The 27,650-nt window shown below is 58.1% G+C and overlaps 1 protein-coding gene across 1 annotated transcript; it reads left to right on the forward strand.

Moving 5' to 3' along the window:
• The first annotated feature begins 326 nt into the window (after positions 1-326).
• On the forward strand, positions 327-27,154 carry EPPK1 (epiplakin 1). Its single transcript, XM_061479100.1, has 8 exons — positions 327-506; positions 4,454-13,089; positions 15,490-15,638; positions 16,978-17,099; positions 19,926-20,095; positions 20,323-20,415; positions 23,385-25,949; positions 26,250-27,154. The coding sequence occupies exons 2-8, from the start codon at positions 4,489-4,491 to the stop codon at positions 26,643-26,645; spliced, it is 12,096 nt and encodes a 4,031-aa protein (XP_061335084.1). The 5' UTR covers positions 327-506; positions 4,454-4,488; the 3' UTR covers positions 26,646-27,154.
• Positions 27,155-27,650: the final 496 nt, after the last annotated feature.

Raw genomic sequence — 27,650 nt, forward strand, 5'->3', positions numbered from 1 at the left:
GCTTGGAGCACCCTGCTCCAGTGGAAGGGGTCCCTGCCCATAGCAGGGGTTGGAGCTGGAGGAGCTTTAAGGTCTCTTCAACCCCAAACATTCCATGGTTCTATGATTCCATCACACCAGCCCCATGGGAGTCTCCCCTTTGTCTCACCCCTTTGAGGTGGCACTGCCCAAGCACTTGGTTGCCAGGACATGGACACCTCCTGCACCAGAGCTGTTACGGGGCCAGTGAACCCCTGCCCATCGCCCTGCATCGCTCCTGTGCCCGCCATGGCCCAGCACAGGGAGGGCTGCGATGCTGCATGCAGCCGGACCCCTGCACCGGACTGGGCACCCCGGGAGTGTGGGGAGGGCCCATGTGCTGCTAGCAGGGCTGGGCTCGTGTGTCATCCCCAGGGGCGGGGAAGGGTGAGGTTTAAACGTGCTGCGGTCCCGGCAGGAAGCCGCGGCGAAGCAGCGGGACTGTGGGCACCGGCCGGGAGAACCCGTCCTGCGACCACCGCGGGCAGGTAGGAGAGGTCCTGGGTGTCACCGGCTGCGCCAGCACCGCAGCAAGACGAAGGCGGGTCCCAGGTATGTGAGGAATGTGGCGTGGCTGCGCCCGCTGCCCGCAGTGCGGTGTCGGGGCCATAGGGCAACACTGCACGGTGCTGTGGTGTGCTGGGGATGGAGGATATCAGTGCCAGAGCTCCAGCATGAGCCAGGAATGGGGAAGGGGCAGGCGTTGGGCAGCACGTGCTGGGACTGGCAGCACCATTCCCTGCTTCCCAGGGAGGTGGGTGCACAGTGCTGTGGGATTGACCCTGGGTGCAGCAGTGGTCAATAACAGGCCATCGGTGGGATGCAGGCACTGTGTCCCCTCCATGGCAGCCGTGCAGGCAGCACCGCTCAGGGCAGGGAACCCCTAAGTGCCCCATCTGCCCTCTCCATCCCTGTCACCCTCCAGGTGCTGCCCCATCTCCTGTTCCTCCCCCGCTTCACCCCATCCCACCAGAGACCAGCCCTGCCAATCCTCCCGGCTCCCACCCGGAGCTCCAACCCCTTCCCCAGCAGACGCCTCCTCCAGCACTCCCGTTCTCAAACCGTGACCTCCAGCCCACCAGTAAAGCCGGCCCCTTCTCCCAGCCCTTCCCCACGGCCCCGGCAGCCAGCGCTGCACTGCGGGTGCACACGTGCAGGCTTATCCAATGCAGCCAGAGATGCAACACTGCCCGTGGCACTGGGTCCACAAGCAAGAGCCTCCGCGGTGACTTGGAGACACTGCCCAGAGAAGCTGTGGCTGCCCCATCCCTGGCAGTGCTCAAGGCCAGGTTGGACACAGGGGCTCGGAGCACCCTGCTCCAGTGGAAGGGGTCCCTGCCCTGGCAGGGGTTGGGACTGGAGGAGCTTTAAGGAGGAGCACCCCAAACCATGCCGTGATTTATGGCCGATGACGCACGCAGGCCCCAGTGGGTGTGAAGGGGCCGGGGAAGCACTGGAGCAGCGCGGCCGGTGCCGCAGCTCGAGCCAGCGCATTCCCCGGCGCAGCCAGAGCCGAAGGCACCGAGCGGCGAGCGGCGGCGGAGGGAGAGCGGCGGCCGGGGGGGAGCTGAGCCCGCGCCAGGACCCGCCCCGCGCCGGGCAGGCGGTGACGGAAACTTTCCATGGGGCTGGCGCATGGTGAAGGCGACCGAGCCCTTCCCTGCCCCCGGCACGGAGCTCCCCGCCCGCACCGCGCTGCCCCCGGCACGGAGCTCCCCGCCCGCACCGCGCTGCCCCCGGCACGGAGCTCCCCGCCCGCACCGCGCTGCCCCCGGCACGGAGCTCCCCGCCCGCACCGCGCTGCCCCCGGCACGGAGCTCCCCGCCTCCGGGGTCCTGCTGCGGCCCCACAAAGCACGGATGGGAATGGGGCTGCCGCAGCGCCGTGGGTGGCATTGCCCACCCACCCTCTGCGCTCCGGTGCCGGTGGCTGGTTCGGGAATGGGGCACATGGGGATCTGCCCGGGGGTCTCCAGTTACTGCAGCCACACCGGTGCAGCCGCAGGGTGTGCCCATGGCACGGCTGGGGGGCCCGGCTCCTCTCGGGAACAGCACCTTCCGCGGCACCTAACCCAGCATCTTTCCAGCAGGGAAGGGCTCTGCCAGCCCCGGTGTGTGTCCTTGTGTGTGGTGCAGGCTCAGGGCTGCCAGCACTGGTGCATGCACCTCGTGTAAGGTATGCAGGGACGCCCCGCTCCCAGCCTGTGAGACAGGCCCCTTGCCCTCCCCTGCAGCAGCCCCACGCCAGGCAGAGCCCCCAGAGTCCTGGCTCTTTTCCCCTGCTCCCCACCCCGCCTGGCTCGGGAAGGCCCTTCCCAGGGGCAGCGGCAGCACCCCACGTCTCGTCCCTTCCTGTCCCACACCACATCCACACCTCGGCGTCAGCTGCAACCCTGAACCTGCCAACACAAACAGCGTTGCCTGGGCACATCCGAGCACTGACATCACTCTTGGAGAGGGTGGGTAGGGGTGGGACAGGGTGGGTAGGGGTGGGACAAGGGGGAATGGCTGTGAACTGATTGAGGGTGGATTTAATGACAGGCTGAGAGCTGGGCTGGTTCAGCCTGGAGAACAGAAGGCTCCTGAAGGGGAGATCTGAGAGCAGCTCCGGTGCCTGAAGGGGCTGCAGGGAACCTGGAGAGGGGCTTGGGACAAGGGCCTGTAGGGACAGGCCAAGGGGAATGGCTTTAACCTGCCCGAGGGGAGACTGAGCTGAGCTCTGAGGCAGAAGCTCTTCCCTGTGAGGGTGCTGAGGCGCTGGCACAGGGTGCCCAGAGAAGCTGTGGCTGCCCCATCCCTGGCAGTGCTCAGGGCCAGGTTGGACACAGAGGCTTGGAGCACCCTGCTCCAGTGGAAGGGGTCCCTGCCCTTGGCAGGGGGGTGGGAGCTGGAGGAGCTCTAAGGTTCCAGCGAAAACCAGTCTGTGATAGATGGAGCCAGTGCCTGTTGGAACCATTCCCCTGGCACCCAGCCGGGAGCACGGCTGAGACAGAGGAGCCCTTGTGAACAAAAGCTGCTGGCATGGCCCAAGGGACATAGGAGAAGCTGGAGTGAGCATAGTGCATGCACTGGGGCAATCCTGCTCAGGCTGTGTCCATGCAGCCGTGTCCAGAGGTGCCAATGGGCAGCACTGTGACTGGCTGCACAGGCTCAGCATCTCTGCAGCACTTGATGCTGTGGCTCTGTAGGGCCAGTCCAGCCCCGGCATTTCTCACCCTGTGCCAGGGCTCTGCGGTTGATGCAATATGGAGCCATCTCTGCTCCTCCACCCATCCCGCTCCCTCCTCAGCCCTGCTCCAGACTCACTGCAGGTCTGGCTGCAGCCCCAGCACTGGGCATGGACCTGCTGGCACAGGGCTGTGGGCAGTGAGGCTCCTCTCCAGCAGTGTGTGCTACAGCCACAGCCCTGGGGATGGGGCTGGAAACAGCCCCCAGGGCTCTGCACAGCCTGTACTCGGCCACAACCAGCCTCAGACCTTCCGGTGTCCACAGCCTGCCTCATGCTCCTTCGAGCGCCGTGGTTTGATTGTACAGTGGGTGTGCTGGGGTTGGTCCCAGTGCAGACAGCAGCTCTTCAGCACTGCTGCAGGCAGCCAGGTCCGGGTGTTCCGCATGGGACCTGCTGCATCCTCCCGAGTGTCCTGCTGGAGCCTTTCCAACACTTTGTTAGCCAGGCAGGAGGGCAAACACCCCCTGCAGCAAAGAGCCTCCAGGGATGCTCCCGGTACCCGGTGGCTGCAGCCCCTGCCCCTAGCCCTGCTCAACATAGGATCGTGGAAAGGTTTGGGCTGGAGTGACCTTAAAGCTCCTCCAGCTCCAACCCCTGCCATGGGCAGGGACCCCTTCCACTGGAGCAGGATGCTTCAAGCCCTGTCCAACCTGCCCTTGAGCACTGCCAGGGATGAGGTAGCCACAGCTTCTCTGGGCACCCTGTGGCAGTGTTTTACCAACCTCATTGTACATAATTTCTTCTTCACATCCAGCCTGAAACTCCCTCTTTTAGTTTAAACCCCTCACCCCTTGTCCTGTCACAGCACGCCCTGCTAAAGTCTCTCCCCATCTTTCTTATAGGCCTCTTTTAAGTACTGAAAGGCTGCTCTGTCTCCTCAGAGCCTTCTCTTCTCCAGCTGAACAAGCCCAGCTCTCTCAGCCATTCCTCACAGCAGAGGTGCTCCAGCCCTCAGATCACTTTTGTGACCCTTCTCTGGACCCTCTCCAGCAGGTCCATGTCTTTCCTGTGGCGAGGACTCCAGAGCTGGATGCAGGACTCCAGGTGGGGGGTTCAGGGACAAGGACGTGGCCCTGGGCATGTTCAGCCTGTGGCTCTCACTTCTGACTGGGAGGAATTTCTTCTTTTCCCCATGCTGTATTTAGGATGAAATCCATGGCAAAGGTGATTTCTCACTGAGATTTCCCATTCTCTCCCCTCTCTGCAGAGTTGTGACAGCTGTGGGAGCAGAGCAGCGGGAGGATGGAGAGCAAGCCTGCAGTGAACGGCCATGCTGCCCCTGGGTCTCCCCAGGAAGACACCCCAGGAGCAAACCACTGGTGCCAGGACGTGCTGGCTCACAAGGAGAGCAAAATGACGGGGATGGATGGTCCCAGCAAGGCCCCGGCAGCAGCTGGCAGCGTTGCTGGAGTGTATGTGGAAGCTTCCAAGAAGATGCTGAGTTTATATGATGCCACCAGGGAGCACCTCCTGAGTCTGGACTCGGCGCTCTGTCTTCTCGAGGCCCAGGCAGCCACGGGCTTCCTGGCTGACCCGCTGAAGAGCAGGTGGGTGTCTGTGGCAGAAGCTGTGCAGACGGGGCTGGTGGGGCTGGAGCTGAAGGACAAGCTGCTCTCTGCAGAGAAAGCTGCTACCGGCTTTGTGGACCCCTACACGGAAGAGAAGATTCCCCTGTTCCAGGCGATGCAGAAGGACCTGGTGGGGAGGGACCAAGGCACCCGCCTGCTCCAGGCCCAGATCGCGACCGGTGGCATCATTGACCCCAGCACCGGCCGCCGGCTCCCAGCAGATGTGGCCTGTGAGAGGGGATATTTAGATGAAGAGATGAGCCAGCTCCTCTCTGATCCAAGCAATGAGGATGGCAAGAGGTTCCTCAACCCCAGTACTATGGAGAGAGTCACCTACATGGAGCTTATCAAGCACTGTGTCGTTGAACCAGGCTCAGGCTTCCTCCTCTTCCCCCTGCAGACGACGTTCCCAGGGCTGGGAGGGCGGGTGAGCAGCAGGGACCTGCTGGACTCAGGCATCATCAGCTCCGACATGTTCAGAGGTCTCGAGGAGGGAAGAGTCTCTGCTCAGGAGGTTGCAGAGAGTGACTCAGTTCAGCGGTTCCTGTGTGGGACAAGGACTGTGGCGGGCGTTGTCTTGCCTTCCGGTGAGCAGAAAAGCCTTTACCAGGCCCTGAGGGAGCATCTCCTCATGCCTGGCACTGCCCTGATGCTCCTGCAAGTCCAGGCCTCCACCGGCAGCCTGACAGACCCCATCAAGAACAAAAGCTACTCGGTTGATGAGGCTGTTAGAGTTGGTCTCATTGGCCCAGAGCTTCATGAGAAACTGTCTTCAGCTGAGAAGAGCATCACAGGGTACAGGGACCCCTGCACTGGAGAAATGCTCTCTCTGTTCCAAGCCATCAGGAAGGGCTTTGTCCCCAGGGATCATGGCTTCTGCCTTCTGGAGGCTCAGATAGCCACTGGTGGGATAATTGCTCCAGGAAAACACCTCCGTGTCCCCACGGAGACAGCCTGCAAGTGGGGGTACCTGGACGAGGCCACGAGACAGCTCCTCTCCACTCCTACCAGTGACATGAAAGGGTTCTTGGACCCTAGCTCCAAGGAGAAGTTGACCTACACAGACCTGCTCAAGCGCTGTGTGACTGATCCCAGCACTGGGCTCCTGCTGCTGCCCCTTGGAGGAGACAGCGGAGAGGGACTCAAGGGAACCCACCTCTTCTTTGACCACAAGACCCAGAAAGCTCTGGAAAACACACGGGTACCTGTTGCTTTGGGCAAATTCAAGGGAAAGTCCATGTCTCTCTGGAAACTTCTCTTCTCAGACTACATCCAGAGCGAACAAAGAGCTGCTCTATCCCAGCAGTACCTTGCAAGAACACTCTCCGTGCAAGAGCTGAGTAAGGCAGTCAGTGCCACCATCGAGGAGATGACTTCCCCTGCTAACGTCACCTTTGAAGGACTGAGGGACCGGGTGACAGCTGACCAGCTCCTGAGCTCTGAAATCATCAACAAAGATTTGTTTAAGAAACTGAAGGAGGGAGAAACATCGGCCAAAGAAGTTGTCAGCATGGACACGGTCAAGAAGTACCTGCAAGGGACAGGTAGCATTGGTGGACTGCTGCTTCCTGACTCCCAGGAGAAGATCAGCATCTACCAGGCAAAGCGGAAGGGACTTCTAAGGCCAGGAACGTCCCTGATCCTCCTGGAGGCCCAGGCTGCCACTGGGTTTATCATTGATCCAGCTGCCAACACAAGGTATTCTGTGGATGAGGCCTTGCGAGCAAGTGTCATTGGTCCTGATGTCTACGACAAGCTTCTGGCTGCAGAGAAATCGGTCACTGGCTACAGAGATCCTTACTCAGGGAACACCATCTCCCTCTTCCAGGCCATGCAGAAGGAGCTCATCGTTAGGGAGCATGGCATCCGCCTGCTCGAGGCCCAGATCGCCACCGGTGGCATCATCGATCCCGTCAACAGCCACCGCATCCCCGTGGAGGTGGCCTACAAGCGTGGGTACTTTGACAAGAAGATGAACTTGATCCTCTCGGACCCCAGTGATGACACCAAGGGCTTCTTCGACCCCAACACCCACGAGAACCTCACCTACCTGCAGCTGAAGGAGAAGTGCATCACGGAGCCATCCACTGGGCTCTGCCTCCTGCCCCTGAACAGCAGAAAGCGCCAGTTCGTGGATGAAGCCACCAGACAGGTGTTCAAGAGCTCCTGGCTGCCGGTCAGGTTTGGGCGGTTGCGGGGAGAGAAGGTCTCCGTGTGGGACCTGCTGAACTCCGAGTACTTCAGCGAGGGCAAGCGCCGGGAGATATTCAACCACTACCAGCTGCGGAAGCTCACCCTGGAGCAAATCCGAGCCATGCTGGAGGAGGAAATGAAAAGATGGGCACCCATCAAGTTCCCAGCCATGAGGGGCAGCGTCAGCGCCTACCACCTGATGGAGACCGGGGTCATTGACAGGGCCCTGTTTGAGAGGGTGCTGGAGGGAGCTGTCACGCCAGAGGAAGTCCTGCACATGGACTCTGTCAGAAAGTACCTCTACGGCTCTGGCAGCATCGGGGGGATTGTTCTCCAGCCATCAAATCAGAGGATAAGCATTTATGAGGCCATGAAGCAAAACATCATGCTACCTGGAATGGCCCTCCCATTGCTGGAGGCCCAGGCTGCCACAGGCTTCATCATCGACCCAATCAACAACCAGAAGCTCTGTGTGGACGATGCCGTCAAAAAGGGAGTCATTGGACCAGAAGTCCATGAGAAGCTTCAGCATGCAGAAGGGGCTGTCACAGGCTATAAAGATCCTTTCACAGGCAAGAAGATACCCCTCTTCCAGGCAATGAAGAAGGGCCTGATCGCGGACAAACAGGCCATGCAGTTAATGGAGGTGCAGATGGCTACAGGAGGCATCATTGACCCAACTTGTGGCCACTATATCCCCATAGACTCTGCCCAGAAGCGAGGGTGCCTGGATGAGGACACGAGCAAGGCCCTTTCTAAGCTCAGTGATGACAACAGAGCCTTCTGTGTCCCAGACAGCAAAGAGACTGTGAGCTATGCAGATCTGATCAAGCACTGCCAGAAGGACGAGGTCTCCGGCTTCCACTTGTTGCCTCTGGCACAGGCGGCTGCTCCTGCCCACAGTGATGAAGAAATCCAGCGGATCTTTGAGGAAACTGTGGTGAAGGAGAGAGGGGTCTCCCTGTGGGAACTAATCCACTCTGGGTATTTCACTGAGGAGCAGAGGAGGAGGGACTTCGTGGAGAGGTTCCGGTCTGAGGAAGTGTCACTGCAGGAGCTGGTTGCTCTTGTGCTCAGGTTGGTTGGGGAGATGGAGATGAAAGCCCGCACCCAGATCACCTTGGAGGGCCTGCGGGGCAGTGTCCCTGCGGTGTGGCTGCTGGATGCTGGCATCATTACGAAGAAGACATTTGAAGAACTAGCCCAGGGCATACGAACTCCTGAGGAGGTGGCTGCGATGGAGAGCGTGAAGAGGTACTTGTGGGGCACAGGCAGCATTGCTGGGGTATTCATAGAGGCATCCAAAAAGAAGATGAGCTTTTACGATGCCATGAAGAACCATCTCCTCCTCCCTGGGGCTGCTCTGAGGCTGCTGGAAGCTCAGGCAGCCACAGGGTACCTGAGTGACCCAGCAACAAACCAGAGACTCAGCGTGAGGGATGCAGTGAGAGCTGCTGTAGTGGGTGAAGAGCTCACTGAGAAGCTCCTCCTCGCTGAGCGGGCAGTGACCGGCTACACAGACCCCTACACCGGGAACTCCATCTCCCTGTGCCAAGCTCTTAGGAAGGAGCTGATTCCTCTGGGAGAGGCTGTTCCCTTGGTGGAGGCTCAGCTGGCCACCGGAGGGGTCATTGATCCCATTCACCACCTCCACCTTCCACTCCAGGCCGCATACAGGTACGGCTTCTACGACGAGGACCTCAACCAAACCCTGTCCCAGCTTGATGACAGAACCAAAATCTTCCTTGATCCAAACACGAAGGAGAACGTGACCTACCAGCAGCTGAAGGACAGATGCTTTCAGGAGCCCGAGTCAGGTCTCTGGCTCCTTCCCCTGTCCGAAAACGCGATGTTCTGTGTGGATGAACAGACCATGGAGGTGCTGAAATCTGTGACTGTCTGTGTCAACATAGGGCGCTTCAAAGGGCAGACAGTGTCAGTCTGGGACCTTCTCAACTCTGAATACCTCTCAGACAGCAGGAGAAGAGAGCTGGTGCAAAGGTACAAAACCGAGAACACTGAAGTGCTGCATGAAATCATAGCAATTGTCACCACAATCATCAAAGAGACAGAGACACAAGGAAAGAAGTTTGCTTTCGAGGGCCTGCGGAAAAGAGTTTCTGCCAGTGACCTCTTCCAATCCCAACTGATAGACAAGAAAACCCTCGATGAGCTCAACCAGGGGAAGAAAACAGTCAAAGAAGTCACTGAAATGGACTCTGTCCGCAGGTACCTGGAGGGCAGCAATTTCATAGCAGGGGTGCTCATACAGCCAAGCAATGTGAAGATGAGCATCTACCAGGCCATGAGGAAGGGCATCCTGAGGCCAGGGACAGCGCTGGTGCTGCTGGAGGCACAGGCTGCCACTGGCTACATCATTGACCCAGAGAAGAACCAGAAGTTCTCAGTGGAGGAAGCATTAGCTGCAGGTCTAATTGGAGGGGAGGTTTTTGAAAAGCTGCTCTGTGCAGAGCGGGCCGTGACGGGCTACACCGATCCCTACACAAAAGCCCCAATGTCCCTGTTTGAAGCCATGAACCAAGGACTGATCGTGAAGAGCCATGGCATCCGCCTGCTCGAGGCCCAGATCGCCACCGGTGGCATCATCGACCCTGTGCACAGCCACCGCATCCCAGTCGAGGTGGCCTACCGGCGCGGGTACTTCAACCAGGAGATGAACCAGATCCTCTCGGACCCCGGCGATGACACCAAGGGCTTCTTCGACCCCAACACCCACGAGAACCTCACCTACATGCAGCTCCTGGAGAGATGTGTCCAGGATTCAGAGACTGGGCTGTACATGCTGCAGGTTGTACAGGAGGGAGGAAGGTACTTCTACATTGATGAGTTTACAAAGCAGGATTTGCGCTCAAAGCCTCTTAACATCAAAGTTGGAAAGTTTAAGGACCAGACAGTTTCCATCTGGGAAATTCTCTGCTCTCATTACATCTCTGAGCTGAAAAGGAAAGAACTGGTGATGCAGTACAAGTGCAAAACCCTAACACTGGAAGGCCTTACAGCCCTCCTCTTCAGAATCATTGAGGACACAGAGCAAAGAGCAGAAGCCCTCAAGGTGAAAGGACTCCGGGGGGATGTGTCGATATCAGAATTGTTTAACTCTGAGATCATTGACAAGAAAACTCTAGAGCAGCTCCAGGATGGAAGTCTCACGCTTGCCAGCCTCACCAAGAGGGACACCATCAAGAGGTACTTAGAGGGCACTGGATGCATTGCCGGGGTTCTACTCCCATCAAGGAAAGAGAAGATGAGCATCTACCAGGCCCTAAAGAAGGGCCTTCTCACAGAGCAGTGTGCTCTGGGGCTGCTAGAGGCACAGGCTGCCACTGGGTTCCTCATTGACCCACTGAAAAATAAGAAGCTCTCTGTGGACGAGGCCATCTCGTCGGGACTCGTGGGGAGCAACTTCCACAGGCAGCTCCTGTCTGCAGAGAAAGCCGTGACGGGATACACAGATCCTCAAACAGGAAAGAAAATGTCCCTCTTTCAGGCCATAAAGCAGAAGATAACAGTCAAGGAGCACAGCACCCGCCTGCTTGAGGCCCAGATTGCCACCGGCGGCATCATCGATCCCGTGCACAGCCACCACCTGCCCTTGGAGGTGGCCTACCAGCGCGGACACTTGGATGATGACATGTTCCTCATGCTGTCTGATCCTGACCATGGCAGCAAAGGTTTTATAGATCCAAACACTCATGAGAAGATCAGTTACAGTCAGCTCCTGCAGAGATGTTCCAAAGACAGAGAAACTGGCTGGTACCTGCTTCAGGTCATGGAGAAGGATGATGACTATTTCTACATTGATGAGCAAACAAAAACAGCCCTGTTGTCTACAAAGGTGCAAGTGCCTGTTGGAAAATACAAAGGACAGGTATTATCACTGTGGGAACTTCTCTGCTCTGAGTACATCACAGAGGAGAAGAGAAAAGAGCTGGTAAAAAAATACAAAGAGGAATCACATCACATTATCCAAGGAATCATTGAAACAATACTAAACATCATTAAAGAAAAAGAAGAAGGCAGAAGTGATGTATGGTTCCAAGGACTCAGACAGCAGATAACAGCAACAGAACTTCTCAGTGCACAGATAATTACAGAAGAAACGATGGAAAATCTCCACAAAGGAAGAGAGACGGCAGAAGAAATATCTCAGATGGACAGTGTGAGAAAATACCTCGAAGGCACTGGAAGCATTGCTGGCATCCTGGTGCCCTCCAAAGCTGAGCCCGGCAAACTGGAGAAGATGAGCATCTACCAGGCCATGTGGAAAGGCATCCTGAGGCAGGGCACTGCCCTGGTGCTGCTGGAGGCGCAGGCTGCCACCGGCTTCATCATTGACCCAGTCACTAACAAGAAGCTCTCTGTGGATGAAGCTGTCTCCTCGGGACTGGTGGGCAGCGAGCTCCAGAAGAAACTTCTCTCTGCAGAGAGATCTGTGACGGGGTACACCGACCCCTGCACAGGACAAAAGATCTCCCTCTTCCAGGCCATGCAGAAGGAGCTCATCGTCAAGGAGCACGGCATCCGCCTGCTCGAGGCCCAGATCGCCACGGGCGGCATCGTCGACCCCGTGCACAGCCACCGCCTGCCCGTGGAGGTGGCCTACCAGCGCGGCTACTTCGACCAGGACATGAACCAGATCCTCTCGGACCCCAGCGACGACACCAAGGGCTTCTTCGACCCCAACACCCACGAGAACCTCACCTACATGCAGCTCCTGCGCCGCTGCGTGCCCGACCCGGACACGGGGCTGCTGATGCTGCAGCTGATGGACAAGGGCTCCGTGCTCCACCAGCTGAGCGAGGAGGCCCGCCAAGCCCTGCAGGCCGCCCGCACCACGCTCAGCGTGGGGCTCTTCCAGGGCCAGAGCGTCAGCCTCTGGGAGCTCCTCTTCTCCCGCTACGTGCCCGAGCACCGGCGCCAGGACCTGCTGCGCCGCTACAAGGCGGGGACTGTCACCATCTCGGAGATGAGCGCCCTCCTCACCACCATCATCACTGAGGCTGAGCAGCGGGCGGCCCCGGCGCCGGTTCGCGCCCAGAACGGCGAGCCCGTGAGCTCCCGGCACGAGTGGGAGCAGGAGCGTGAGCGTGAGCAGGAGCTGGAGCGGTCCCTGCAGTCCCGCACCATCGAGGTCCCGGCCAGCAGCTTCCGCGGCAGGAAGGTGTCCCTGTGGGAGCTCCTCTTCTCCAGGTACGTGAGCGAGGCCAAGAGGCAGGAGCTGCTGGGGCTGCTGCGGGCCGGGAGCCTGGCGCTGGACGAGCTGGCAGCGCTGCTGACGGCCCTGGTGCAGGAGGCGGTGGAGCGCAGCAGCGCGGTGAAGTTCACGGGCCTCAGGAGGCAGGTGACCGCCTCGGACCTGGCGGACTCGGGCATCATCGACAAGGACACGCTGGCCGACCTGGTACAGGGCTCCAAGACGGTGGCGGAGGTGATGGAAATGGCCTCCGTCAAGCGCTACCTGGACGGCACGGGCTGCATCGCCGGCGTGCTGGTTCCCTGCAAGGGCGAGCCCGGCAAGCTGGAGAAGATGAGCATCTACCAGGCCATGTGGAAGGGCATCCTGAGGCAGGGCACGGCCCTGGTGCTGCTGGAGGCGCAGGCCGCCACCGGCTTCCTGGTGGACCCGCTGGCCAACAGGAAGCTCTCGGTGGACGAGGCTGTCTCCTCGGGGCTGGTGGGCAGCGAGCTGCACGAGAAGCTGCTGTCGGCCGAGCGCGCCGTGACGGGCTACACCGACCCCTACACCGGGGAGCAGATCTCCCTCTTCCAGGCCATGCAGAAGGAGCTCATCGTCAAGGAGCACGGCATCCGCCTGCTCGAGGCCCAGATCGCCACGGGCGGCATCGTCGACCCCGTGCACAGCCACCGCCTGCCCGTGGAGGTGGCCTACCAGCGCGGCTACTTCGACCAGGACATGAACCAGATCCTCTCGGACCCCAGCGACGACACCAAGGGCTTCTTCGACCCCAACACCCACGAGAACCTCACCTACATGCAGCTCCTGCGCCGCTGCGTGCCCGACCCGGACACGGGGCTTTATTTTCTCAGTATTTCTAAATTGTAAATGTCAAACCTTTTTCATTTTTGCACTGTTTCAGTGCTGATCTGTGGTTTCATGTTTATGTTTTGCTTTTCCTATTTTTCTTTCTTGTTTATACCCTGTTTTATAAACTTCTATTTCCATTTAAAGCGTTTCATTATTGTTTTCTTTTGTTTTCAATACCCAGTCAGGCAGAGCTTTTATATTTCTCCCCTAAGCCCTGTGGTACCATGTGTTAAGCCTTTGCCTTCCTCAGTCTTTGAGGAATACAGGGATCAGCTTGGGTTATCGCAGGTCACTTTGATGACATATGGTGTCCTCATTTCCCTCATCCGTTGTGTCTTCTGTGCTGTGCGAGCTGTAGTGTGAATTTGGGGTTTATTCTCCTTTTATTCTCTTTTTTTTATGCATGAAGAACATTCTTCCTAGCATATTTGCAGGGCTTTATTGGTGTTGGAGGTTTCCAAGCTTGGATGTTGCCCGGAGATCAGGTTTCCATGCAGGCACTTTCCAGGCTGGTGTTAGGTGCTACTGGGATGGGATACATTACCTTTGCTTACTCTTAATCTCTCACCCTGTATGGTTTTCCTGGGGTGTCTGGTCTATAAGCACCCTCACCTCAGAGCAGTGTGGTCTTTCAGTGGTATGTACCCTCAGTTCACTCACAGGCTGTGCTTTCTCTCCTCTCCTCTCCTCCATTGAGCCTCTCCAGAGCTCTGCTCCAGCCTCTAGGCTGTTGTGCCACGTTACTTCTTCTGAACTGACCTGGTCCATGTGCTGCACTCCAGCAGTGGAGGCAGCCCCAGAACCACTCTGCCGTGGAGGTCAGGGCTGAATAATTCTACTACTGTTATTAGAAGGAAGCTTACTCCCCTTAAATGCATGACCCTGGGTCATTTGCCTCAATTAATCAAGTAATGTCCTGGAAAATGGGCTTTTCTAGCACAGCTTGTGCAGCTGATAGCTGGAAACAGGAGTAGCTGTGAAACTCCTGCCATAACTGGCTGCGTAGCCTGGAGGTTTGCCCAGGCTTGCAAAGGGATGGGAGAAATTAACAGGAGAGAAGTCACAGAATCCCAGCCTGGTTTGGGTTGGAAGGGACCTTAAAGCTCCTGCAGCTCCAGCCCCTGCCAGGACAGGGACCCTTCCCCTGGAGCAGGGTGCTCCAAGCCCCTGTGTCCAACCTGACCTTGAGCACTGCCAGGGATGGGGCAGCCACAGCTTCTCTGGGAACCCTGTGCCAGCGCCTCAGCACCCTCACGGGGAAGAGCTTCTGCCTAAGAGCTCAGCTCAGCCTCCCCTCAGGCAGGTTAAAGCCATTCCCCTTGGCCTGTCCCTGCAGGCTCTTGTCCAAAGCCCTCTCCAGTTTCCCTGGAGTCCCTTTTCCTGGAGCCCCTTTAGGCACTGGAGCTGCTCTAAGGTCTCTCCTTCAGGAGCCTTCTCTTCTCCAGGCTCAGTTATCACAGATCACCTGATGCGTGCTCAGCAGCGGTCAGAATAAACCAGAGGTTAGGATTAGGGAGGGAACATGCCCACATGGGGGCAAAACACACAGAAGCTGTGTCTGTCCAAAGGCACCACATAACACCCAGAGATGAGACCGAGCTCCTTCATGGGGCTGTGAGAGGGTCTCAGCAGTGGCCCAGAACTGGTGGTCCGTGGGGAGGGCTTTGGTGTTGCAAGGCAGTAGAAGGAGGATACCCACTTCTTTGAGGTATTTGGTCAAAATGCCACCAAACCCAACCCAGGAGTAAACCTGATTGACAAATGCCTCGGTGATGGGAACCAACCTGGCCAGTCACACCGGTCAGTCAGGATAATTGGAGTGAGGAGATGCTTATTTCTTCTGTTAAGTTGTTAAGGGGATGGAAGAAGCAAACACAGATAAAACCCTAGCAATTAGTGTTAATGAAGATGATAGCCAGAAACAAGCCTGGCACTAATTGATGGGCTGTCAAGAAACCACAGGCTTACCAGGGCTTTCCAGCTGCAACGGATGGAACCATGAGGGTCCCCACAGAGTGTCTGGGGGGAGATCAGCTCTCTGGATTTGGGGAGGGTCCCACAGTCCATGTCCCAAAAAAACATCTTCTGGGGGGTCTGATGCAAGTGAGGGGCTCCACGCCAGGGCCTGGAGCGGGACCATGTGTCACAGCCCATGTGGCTGGTGGGGTGGTGGCATCTTCTCCAGTCCTGGGTGTGAGTAGGAGACCCATGTGTGAGGATGTGGGCAGGGGTGCAGGCAGGCGGGGGGGCTGTGCTGGTACTCAGAGGAGATGAGCTTTAAGGTCCCTTCCCTCTGAAACCAGCCTGCAATCCTGACTCTCATGGCCCCCAGGAGAGCAGGGAGCTGTACCCATGCCATCAGAGCAGAACCCCCCTCCCTGTCTTCATAAACACAAAACCTTCTCGTGTTCCCAGGAGCTGCTGCGGGAAACCTCCAGGAAGCTGCGAAACCAAAGGACAAGCCAGTTCCCTGGCCAGGGCGGCAGAACAGTTGGAGCCATGGTAGACCCCCCGCACTCTGGCTTATCTTCCACCCCACCCCGGGCCAGTGACCTGAAGCACCAGTACAAGTCCTGCCCATCCCTGTTTCCCTGGAATCACATGTCAGGGTAGAGAATGTTTGAGAGCTTCTTCCCACGGTGATCCGGGTTGCACAATCACGCCTCTCCAAGGCAGAATAAAGTGGATTTTTGTCTTTATGTTTGCCCACCGCTGCCTGCCCCTGCCCATCCCTGCCTCCTGGCCTTGCCTGGCTCCTTGCTCTTTCTGGGAGGGGATGGATTTGTTATTCTTGCCCTCAACGGCATCGCTCAGCTGGCTGGGAGCAGGAGGTGCCCATGGGAAACTCCCAGCTCCCGAGTCAGCTCCGCGCCTGCCAGGAGCACCCACACGCTGCTGCACGGTGGCTCCATGCCTGGGACATGCTGCCACTGGGAGTCCCGCTGTGGTAGCTCCACACAGCAGGGTGCACTGGGCAGCGGGGAACCTGCTGCTGGTGATTTCCTGGCCCAGGCAGCCAAGGTGGCAGCCACATCCTGGCTGTATCAGCACCAGTGCAGCAGCAGGGCCAGGGCAGGGATTGAGCCCCTGCACTGGGCACCGGGGAGGCCGCACCTCGGATCCTGTGCTCAGTTCCGGGCCCCTCACTGCAAGAGAGACCTTGAGGGGCTGGAGTGGGGCCGGAGAAGGGAATGGAGCTGGAGCAGGGCCTGGAGCACAGGGGTGATGGGGAAGGGCTGAGGGACCTGGGGGGTTCAGATGGGGAAGGGAAGGCTCAGGGGGGACCTGATGGCTCCCTCCAAGTGCCTGCCAGGAGGATGGAGCCAGGAGGGGCTGGGCTCTGCTCCCAAGGAACAAGGGATGGGACCAGAGGAACCGGCCTCAAGCTGCCCCAGGGCAGGGTTAGATGGAGCTGAGGAACAATTCCTGCCCCAGAGGGTGCTCAGGCATTGGAACAGGCTGCCCGGGGCAGGGCTGCAGTCACCGTCCCTGCAAGTGTTCACACCCCGTGGAGACGAGGCCTCAGTGCCATGGGGCAGTGGTGGCCTTGGCAGGGCTGGGGAGCAGTTGGGCTGAATGAGCTTAAAGGGCTTTCCCGACCCAGCTGATTCTATGACTCCACATTGTCCCTGCTGTGTGCAGGGTGTGCCCACACAGCAGTGTCCTCATAGCACTGCCCAAGCACGGGCTGCTGTCTCCACGCCATACATGAGGCTGTTTCCTGCTCTGTGCGATCCCAGCTCCTCCAGCCCCTGCAGCCCCTGCAGCTCCTGTCCCCCTGCTCAGCCCCGGGGCTGCAGGGGCCATGTCACCATCGAGAAGGTTCCCACAACAACATCCCTGAATGCGCCAGTGCTGCGGCACCCTTGTAAATCCACCTCCCATCTCTCTGGTGTGGTTCAGGGCTGCCTCAGCCAAGGACACCCCCAGCTCCCGCAGGGGAGGTCGAGGCGCTGCCCGGGCTGTAGATCCCAAAGCTCCCGTGTCTCGGTTCCAGGATTCCAGGGAAGCTGCAGGACCAGCTGGTGAGTCACGGAGCACAGGGAGGATGGGGACCTGTATGGGTCTGCACCACGGCTTTGTTCTCCGCAGGGCTGCAGTGAGGAGCACTCAGAGGTGGAGGCAGCACAAACACGTGCAAACAAATGTGCACTCACATTTTAATTTACTTCTTAATTAAAGATGTACCCTTTTAATACCCAAGTGCTTTGAGGGCCGATGGGTATGGCCACTGCCTGGCTGCAGCAGGGTTCCCAGCAATGCCCCGTGCAGTTCCACATGTAGGGGTCCTGAAATGCAGCACCACATAGACTTGTGGACTGGTTTGGGTTGGAAAAGACCTTAAAGCACATCCAGTTCCACCCCCTGCCATCTGTCACATCCCAGAAACAGGCAGGGAGGGAGGGAGGGAGGTGCAGGATTAACTACTCACTCCTCACTGGGGAAGATGGAGCCTTGTTCTCTAAAGAGGGGACAATCAGGAGTGGGGTCGAGGTGAGGCACCAGCATTTCCATGTAGTTCTACTCTGTTGAAGCCATCTGGTGCATGTGGGGCCGGTGGGGCAGCTCAGAGCCCTGCACGCTAAGGAGGAGGTGAGGTTTCAGGGCTGATTCACAGCAGGAGATGTTTGTGTGCAGCTTGGGTCACCCCATCTGCAGGCAGCCAAGGCAGAGAAGGTCCCGGTGACTGGTGTTTGCTTTATGTACACATCCTGCAAAAGAGATGTGCATGTGGTCAGAGGAGTCCTGCTCGGGGCTGTGGGAGCATCCTGGTGTGCTCCCCGTGGCTCTAACGGGACCTGGGCTCCAGCTCAGGACGAGACGTCCACTGTTGGAGATAATCCAGAGCCTTGGTTTGACAAATGCACCATAATGCACCTTTGAGGGCAGCCACCAGCACTTCAGAGGGGTCTGAACGAGCTGGGCCAGCTCCAGTGGCAGCAGCAGGGCTCAGAGAAGCGTCCCCGTGTGAGGAGCCTGTGGGCCCACACAGAGCAACACCTCGTGGATGCACATCCAGGCAGCTCAGCGATGCCTTTGGGTGCTCAGAGGCACGGGACCCTCCTGCCTGGCCCAGGCACCCTCTGCACCCCTGCATGGGCACAGCCAGAACGAAGCTCCTGCTGGAGCCCAGCTGGGAGAGCTGAACATAGAGGGAAGAGCAATGAGCGGAGCTGTGATTGTGCTGCAACCAGGAAGTGCCTCATAGCGCAGGCTGCAGAGAGCTGTCAGGCCAGGGAGAGCTACAGGGGACTCGGGACAGCAGAAGTGGGTCCTGTGACCACCTTACCCTGTGAGCAGGGACCTCCTGCCTGGGTGTGCTCCCCAAACCCGCCTGGGTGAGTCAGAGGGAAAACCTCTGTGTGCGGATCATCCAGTCTGGCAGCACCTACGCAGGCAGGAATGTGCACCCAAAGCAGGACATGGGCAAGGAAGGGCAGGGGCAGCAGCTCCTGTGCACAAGGACACTGTCACACACACCCACATGGGCCGGGGACACAGCACACGCACAGCACATGCACATGCTCACCCCAACACAGGCACAGCCTGTCCCTTGCACACACGCCGTCACGCGTGCACAGTGTTGTGCACACACAGAGTCACCCACAGGCAGAGGCAGGGACATGCGTGCACTTGACAGGAGCACACACATGGTCATGAACACACGTGGCCATGGACATGGTTGACAGCCAAGCGCACACATTGCTGTATGAGTGCTGACACACCAGAACATCCCAGCCCAGTCCTGTTATGGAAGTAGGCACAAGAACAAGGGCGCTGTTCACTGGAGCTCTGCCTGCAGTCTGATGGGCTGTGGCACATGCCACATGAACACAGATCTAAACATGAGGTTTGAAAATCAGCCCAAAGCTGCCAGAGCAGAGCCTGCCTCTGCTAGCAGCACAAGTGATACAATCCTGGAAATATAGAACAGTTTGTTGGAAGGGACCTTAAAGCTCCTCCAGCTCCAACCCCTGCCAGGGGCAGGGACCCCTTCCACTAGAGCAGCTTGCTGCAAGCCCCTGTGTCCAACCTGGCCTTGAGCACTGCCAGGGATGGGGCAGCCACAGCTTCTCTGGGCACCCTGTACCAGCACCTCAGCACCCTCACAGGGAAGAGCTTCTTCACAGGGTCTCACCTCTCCAGCCTGCCCAGGTCTCTCTGGATCCCATCTCTCCCCTCCAGTCCTCAGCAGGGATTTGGTCACCTTGTGCCCAAAGCTTCTGTGCAGACGCAGGTTGCAGCATGGGGCTCGTCAGAAGCATAAAAGGTTTCCATCCTGGGGCTGCTTCATCCAGCAGCACTGACCACCCACTCCACACACCATGAACACAGCCACCACAGCCCTGGTATCTTCATGGTCATGAGCATAGCCAGAGCGAGCAACAGGATCAGTCTCTGTCCTGGCTGCAGAGCAGGGATAGCTGCAGGGCCATGGCTGCAGCTCCTCGCCCCAACGAAGGAACTTGGCTGCAGTTACTTAGTCTGGAGAAGAGAAGGCTCAGGGGGGACCTGATGGCTCCCTACAAGTGCCTGAGAGGAGGATGGAGCCAGGAGGGGCTGGGCTCTGCTCCCAAGGAACAAGGGATGGGACAAGAGGAACCGGCCTCAAGCTGCCCCAGGGCAGGTTTAGATGGAGCTGAGGAACAATTCCTGCCCCAGAGGGTGCTCAGGCATTGGAACAGGCTGCCCGGGGCAGGGCTGCAGGCACCATCCCTGCAAGTGTTCACACAGCGTGGAGACAAGGCCTCAGTGCCATGGGGCAGTGGTGGCCTTGGCAGTGCTGGTGTAAAGGCTGGACTTGATGATCTTGAAGGTCTTTTACACCCCAGTTGATTCCTTGATTCTAGAAGGGCAGACGGAACAAGCCAGGTCCATGGAGGGCTCCGTGGCAGCCGAACCACAGGCAGGGTGCTCCACAAGCAGTTGTGCTGAGCAGCTGCCAGAAGAAGGTGATGGCAGAGTCCAGGAGCTCACCATGCGCCTGCTCTCTCCACAGCCATCTCTGTTCCAGGCTCCAGTAAGGATCATGCCCCATGTCTCCAGGGCCGGTCGCTGCCCCCCAGCCCCAGTCCCTACCACCCGAGCCAGGCTCCTGGGGCTGCTGTGGCACTGTCCTGCCAGATGTCTGACTGTCACTTGTGCTTCTGCACTTCAGCACAGGGCAGGGTCACCTTGTCATCTCCATGGGCGGGGAAGGGAAGGATTTAAATTGGGCTCTTGCCTGGGCTGCTCATCCTGGCTGAGCGGCAACAGCAGGAGGAGGAAGAAGAGGAGGAGGAGGAGGAGGAGTACCAGAGCCTGCTGGGGATTCAGCTGCCCTGGATACATGTCCAGCAGGTAGGACAGAGCCTGAAGCGGGCACCAGGGCCACCCCAGAGCCCCACTTTGGCATGGCACCCTGCCTGCAGGTATCAGGGGTCTGTAGGGAATGCAGGGACCTTGCATCCACCCCAAAACCCAATGTTCAGAGGGCAGCTCAGCAGTGGTCTGGCGAGCATGAGGTCTCCAGGCAGGACTTTGCAAGAAGGGGCAGAGTGTCAGAGTGGCACCGGGGCTGGATGGAGCTGTGTCCTCATCACTTCTGAGCAGACGGGACACTGGGATGTGGGAGGGAAGCAGCCAGAGTTGAGGGACCTGCCCAAGCCCGCAGGCTCCTGAGACAGAAAATGCCGGCCTGTGGTGGGTCTGGGCTGGAGCCGAGCACTGAGACAGGGGGACAGCACCAGTTCCCCCCCAGCATGCAGCGGGGCTGGGGACTACGGCTTGGCTGGTAGCCCTGCTCCCTCCAGCCGGAAAAATGCTTCCATTAGGGCTGGGCTGCTGTGACAGCATGAAAGGACAACCAGGTCCTGCCCCAGGAGCTGCAGCCAAGCCCCAGCACCAGGAGGTCTGATTAGAGACCAGCTAATGACAGCTCGCAGTTGGGCAATGTCTTTGCTCTATAGGGTGTTTACACGACATCCATGTCCTACATAGGTGTTGCCTGCTCCGGGGTGTGACACAGCACTCAGCTCGTCCCGTCCCACTGCCACCGGCCCATCACCTCCTGAAGGGCTCAGCTGCATCTGGGGGGGCAGGCAGGGATGGGAAGAAGAGCTGCTCCCTTGGGCTGGTGGAGCAGAGCCGCTGGCTATAGAGAGCCTGAAGTCATGGTCATGGTCTCCAAAGAGGCTGGGGCTTGTCTGTAGCTGCTGGGATGAGCCTCTGCCCATCGTGAGCAACCAGCATCAATCCAATATTTAAATGGCTCAGAAGCACTGACTCAGAGACTTTCAGACCAGTCAGGTGAAGAGGCAGAGCTAAAGCTGTGACCCTCATAATGAGCTGAATGTGTCATTACTGTCACTCACTGCAGGTTATGGGAGATGGGTGTTCCCAAGGGAATGGTTTGGGTTTCGATTTGGCTGTTTTCACAAGGCGCTGGCCTCATCACCCTGCAATGCTGTAGATGCTGAAAGTTTACATGCTCCAAAGAGACTGACAGCATGTGAGACATCCCTCAAGGAGGACACATGTCCAGGTCCAGCTCAGTGGAATCCCCTGACCTGAAAACAGTCAAAAGTTGACTTAGAAACTGGGGAAATATCTCACATGTTGCCTCCCCTCTTCATCCTTCCACTGTCTGCTTATGGCTCAGGGTGGAAAGAAGACTGTCTCCACAGACCTTTGCCTGACTCGGGGTGGCTCCTCCGGTGGCTGCTCCAGAGCACAGTTGTTTCCCCCTGGAACATCTCAGACAGGCAACTGGGGCAGTGGTTGAGGGATGCTGCATTTCCATGGGTGAGGGTGCCCACAGGATTTACCACTGCTGGTCACACTCATGCAAAGCCCATGCCTGGATGGGAGAGAGCACTCAAAGCTCCTTGAGGCACTCGTTCGCTAATCTTCACTTAAATATATCTCATTTAAGCCACCATTTACCCACACGGCAATTAGCTCATAGCAAAGAGTGACCGCTCCTCCCGTCCCGCGGCACAGGAGCTCCCGGGAAGCACTTTACCTGCAAAGTGTGGTTAAGCCACAGGCCCGGTGCCACCGAACCCATGAGGGCTGGGTCCCTGCAGGGCAGCCTGTGGTGGCCACAGGCAGCCCAGGGCGAGCCCTGACCTGACACAGAGCACGATGTGCCAGAGAGCTCAGCCAGAGCATCCCAAACACCCTGCTCCTGTTTCCCTAAATATCTGGAGAGAGCACTGGGTCAGGCAAACCTTCCCAGTGACTCTGCCTCATCCTCAGTTGCTGGAACTGATTAGGATCGTCCTGGGGTGGTGTCTGGCACCATGAGCCCTCTCATGGACAGTGCCATGCACAGTCCAGAGGACAGCATGTGGCAGGACTGGTGCCAGCACATCTACAACAGTAGACCCCAGTTTTAGAATCACAGAATCGTTAGGGTTGGAAAGAACCTTAAGATCATCTAGATCCACCCCCCCTGCCATGGGCAGGGACACCTTACGTTAAATCATATCACCCAAGGCCTCGTCCAGCCTGGCCTTGAACACTGCCAGGGATGGAGCATTCACAACCTCCCTGGGCAACCCATTCCAGTGCCTCACTACCCTAACAATATCCAACCTAAACTTCCCCTGTTTAAGTTTTAACCCATTACGTCTTGTCCTGTCACTACAGTCTCTAATGAAGAGTCCCTCTCCAGCATCCCTATAGGTCCACCTGTTTTGGTGGACAGAGGAGTGTAACAGGATGGGGCTGGAGGCTCTGACAACCCAATGGCCTTAGAACAAGCAGAGACCCAGCACACATGGGCTGTGATGAGCCAGAACCCCACTATGTGCTGGGCTGCACCCCCAGAGTGTGAGCAGCAGTTCAGGGAGGGGATCCTGCCCCTGTGCTGCGTGAAGGGGAGACCTTAGAGCAGCTCCAGTGCCTAAAGGGGCTGCAGGGAGCCTGGAGAGGGGCCTGGGACAAGGGCCTGAAGGGACAGGCCAAGGGGAATGGCTTGAACCTGCCAGAAGGGAGACTGAGCTGAGCTCTTAGGCAGAAGCTCTTCCCTGTGAGGGTGCTGAGGCGCTGGCACAGGGTGCCCAGAGAAGCTGTGGCTGCCCCATCCCTGGCAGTGCTCAGGGCCAGGTTGGACACAGGGGCTTGGAGCACCCTGCTCCAGTGGAAGGGGTCCCTGCCCTTGGCAGGGGGCTGGGACTGGATGGTCCCTTCCAACACAAACCAGCCTGGGATTCTGTGATTTACACACACCATGAAAACTGCACAAGAACCTCTATTCACAAGAACCTCTGTCTCACCAGGACATTTCTTTCTCTCTCCCCAGACAAACACGGTGCCCACGGTAGCAGTACTGTTCCCCAGAGACAACGCAGAAGATGAGTGGATCCTCTAAGAACAATAAGTCAACTGACATGGGAAGTAACCTGGTTGAGGATGAACACAAAGAGATGGGTGTTGGTGAGAGTAACTTCATAGCTGGAGTCTTCCTCCAGGCCATGAGTAAGAAGATGAGTATCTATGATGCCATGATAAGGGGGTTGCTGACGCCTGGCACAGCCCTGGTGCTGCTGGAGGCACAGGCTGCTTCAGGGCTCCTCACCGACCCTGTGAGGAACCAGAAGCTGTCGGTGGAAGAGGCGCTGACGGCGGGACTCATCGGCAGAGACTTCTATGAGAAGCTGCTGTCGGCCGAGGGAGCTGTCACAGGCTACACGGAGCCGTACACAGGCCACCACATCTCCCTCTTCCAGGCCATGAAGAAAGAGTTCATTGTGAAGGAGCATGCTGTCCGCCTGCTCGAGGCCCAGATAGCCACCGGCGGCATTATTGACCCCGTGCACAGTCACCGCATCCCGGTGGAAGTGGCCCACAAGCGCGGGTACTTTGACCAGGAGATGTGCCAGTTCCTTTCTAACCCCAAGAACCAGATAAGAAGTTGCTTTGACCCCAACACCCACGAGAACCTCACCTACATGCAGCTCCTGCGCCGCTGCGTGCCCGACCCGGACACGGGGCTGCCGATGCTCCACGTGATGGACAAGGGCTCTGCGGTCCATCAGCTCAGCAAGGATGCTCGGAAAGCCCTGCAGGCCACCCGCACCACGCTCAGCGTGGGGCTCTTCCAGGGCCAGAGCGTCAGCCTCTGGGAGCTCCTTTTCTCCCGCTACGTGCCCGAGCACCAGAGAGAGGAGCTCCTGAGGAAGTACAAGGCAGGGACTGTCACCATCCCGGAGATGAGCACTCTCCTCACCACCATCATCGCTGGGGCAGGAATGAAAAATGGGCATTTGAGCTCATCCACAGTTACAGCCGACACCAAGGTGGGAGCATCACACCCATCACGACCAGTTCAGGGCATGCACTCCCAAGAGCAACAGTTGAGAAAGTCCCTGAAGTCTGCAACCATCTATGTCACTGCTGGTGAATTCCAGGGGCAAAAGGTTTCCTTGCTGGATCTGCTCTTTTCCAGACATATCCCTCAAGGGAGGCGGCAGGAGCTGCTGGAGCTGTACAGAGCAGGGATACTGACCACAGAACAAGTGGCCACCGTGGTCACCACCATCATAAACAGAACTGCAGCTGCAAATGCCGCGCTCAGGGCCAGTGCCAGAGGTCCGCACAGGGCAGTGACAAAAGTGGAGGAGGATGGAGGTGATTCTTCAACACAATATGCACGACTAGATAACACCTTGAAGTCCACCACCATTGAAGTGCTAGCTGGCGACTTGCAGGGGAGGCGGGTGTCTGTGTGGGACCTGCTTTTCTCTGACTACATCCCTGAGGAGAAAACGCAGGAACTGCTGGAGCTGTACCATGAAAGGCTGTTAACTCTGGAGCAGATGATAACTGTTGTCACCACTGTCATTAAGAAAAAGGAATCTACAGGCAGGAAATTCCATGTTGCAGTCAAGGCGTCCAACAAGGACACCGTGACAGCAGCAGGAGAGAAGGATGGTGACTCCACCAAAGAGGAACCATGGGAAACAGCCTTGAAAACCACAGTGGTTGACTTGGATGTTGGAGAGTACCGGGGCCACAAGGTTTCAGTGTGGGACCTGCTGCACTCCAAGTATATCCCTGAGGAGAATAGGAAGGAGCTCCTGGAGCTGTACCAGGCCGGGGAGTTAACCCTTGATCAGGTGAAAACCGTGGTGAGCACTATTGTGTCAAAGGCAGAAGCAGCAAGGGCAAAGGAGAGCAGCCCCAGGGCAGAGTCGACGGCTGCAGGAGCAGAGCACACTGAGCTGCAGGAGGACAGGGCCTGGGAAGAGACCCTGAGGACCACCACAGTTGAGGTGTCAGAGGGTGATTTTGAGGGGGGGCAGGTCTCAGTGTGGGACCTGCTCTTCTCCGACTGCATCCCCAAGGAGAAAAGGCAGGAGCTGCTGGAGCTGTACCGTGCCGGGACATTGCCCTTGGATCAGTTAATAGCTGTTGTCACCACGCTTGTCAAGAAAAAGGAATCTACAGGCAGGAAATTCCATGTTGCAGTCAAGGCGTCCAACAAGGACACCGTGACAGCAGCAGGAGGGAAGGATGGTGACTCCACCAAAGAAGAACCATGGGAAACAGCCTTGAAAACCACAGTGGTTGACTTGGATGTTGGAGAGTACCAGGGCCACAAGGTTTCAGTGTGGGACCTGCTGCACTCCAAGTATATCCCTGAGGAGAATAGGAAGGAGCTCCTGGAGCTGTACCAGGCTGGGGAGTTAACCCTTGATCAGGTGAAAACCGTGGTGAGCACTATTGTGTCAAAGGCAGAAGCAGCAAGGGCAAAGGAGAGCAGCCCCAGGGCAGAGTCGACGGCTGCAGGAGCAGAGCACACTGAGCTGCAGGAGGACAGGGCCTGGGAAGAGACCCTGAGGACCACCACAGTTGAGGTGTCAGAGGGTGATTTTGAGGGGGGGCAGGTCTCAGTGTGGGACCTGCTCTTCTCCGACTGCATCCCCAAGGAGAAAAGGCAGGAGCTGCTGGAGCTGTACCGTGCCGGGACATTGCCCTTGGATCAGTTAATAGCTGTTGTCACCACGCTTGTCAAGAAAAAGGAATCTACAGGCAGGAAATTCCATGTTGCAGTCAAGGCGTCCAACAAGGACACCGTGACAGCAGCAGGAGGGAAGGATGGTGACTCCACCAAAGAGGAACCATGGGAAACAGCCTTGAAAACCACAGTGGTTGACTTGGATGTTGGAGAGTCCCGGGGCCACAAGGTCTCAGTGTGGGACCTGCTCTTCTCCGGCTGCATCCCTGAGGAGAAAAGGCAGGAGCTGCTGGAGCTGTACCGTGCCGGGACAGTCACCATTCAGGACCTGCTGAACACCACCAGCAGCGTGGTGGCAGACAGCAAGGGAAGCCATCTCACAACCCTTCCCCAGCAGACAGTGGACCTCCTGCAGTCTGAGGGCTCCTACATCACCTGTGGGCCCCTCCAGGAGCAGAGGGTTTCCGTGTGGGACCTCCTCTCCACCAAGCAAGTCTCCGAGTACAAGCGCGAGGCACATCTGGACAGTTACGGCACAGGCGGGCTGACAGTGAACAAGATCACCATCACCACCACCGTCATCACAGGCCCTCAGTGCCAGGCGAGGCACCGCCAGGACCCCTGACACCACCCCAGAGGAGGCACAAGCTTCATCCCGAGGGTTTCCTCTCCCATAACTCAGTGATGGGCAGGGAAGAGGTGACAGGCCTGTGTGTGGACCGGTGGCACCCAGTTAAACTTGCTGCTGTCCCAACTGCTGCGTGCCTGCATTTCTTTTGCGCAGCAGAGCTTCTCGGAAAGCTCCTGGGGAGGGTCCAGGCTGGTGGCTGCTGCTTTCTCTAGGGCACACACAGGCCCAGGGTAATGCGGGGCCAGCACCAAGCTAGTTGAGACGGTGAGTGCCAGGGTGAGGCAGCAAGCCCAGTGCAGGAGCCGTGGCAGCACCACTGCAGCCCCAGGAGAGGGACTCAAAACCTCTGCTCGGGGCAGCTCAGGTCCCCAGCGACCTCAAGAGCTGTAGGGAACAGCACGCGTGGCTGCACATGCCCGCGGGATGCTCAGCCCTGACCTGTCTTCGGGCTGTGCTGCAAGCTGGGGGGTGCATGGGGCTCTGCATGTGAGGAATAGGGATTCTGCCAGTGCTCCGACACCCCAGTGCTGGGACACTGCTTTGTGCAGGGCACCCATGGGAGAGGGGACACCTCAGGCAGGGCAGGACGGCTCTGCATGCACCAGGGGACGCCAGTACCGGTGCCTATAAGGGTCACTGCCCATCACAAGGGGAGAAGCACCCATGGAACACCCCATGGTCAGTGCACTGGGGGGCAAACATGGGTCCCTTCCCATGCCCCTGCATACATGCACAGTACCACGTGCACAGGGGTGCACACCACAGCACTGTGCATGTATGTGCTGTAGAACCATGCTGTGTGGCCACACGTGTGCCACATAGGCGTGTGTTGCAGGGCTGTGCACACATGTGCCATGTGATGCATGCACCAGGCTGCACACACAGGTTCTGCAGAGCCACGTACCGCCACAGTCATGCAGCAGCAATCCATGTGTTGTGGGGAATGGTGAGGGGGACACACAGCACAGCCTGAGGGGTGTCTGCGTAGGTCCGTCCCCA

This window comes from Pezoporus flaviventris, unplaced genomic scaffold (genome assembly GCF_033815535.1).
Source record: "Pezoporus flaviventris isolate CSIRO_AGI_PZ_B2104156 unplaced genomic scaffold, CSIRO_AGI_Pfla_v1 ptg000142l, whole genome shotgun sequence".
Lineage (NCBI taxonomy): Eukaryota > Metazoa > Chordata > Aves > Psittaciformes > Psittacidae > Pezoporus > Pezoporus flaviventris.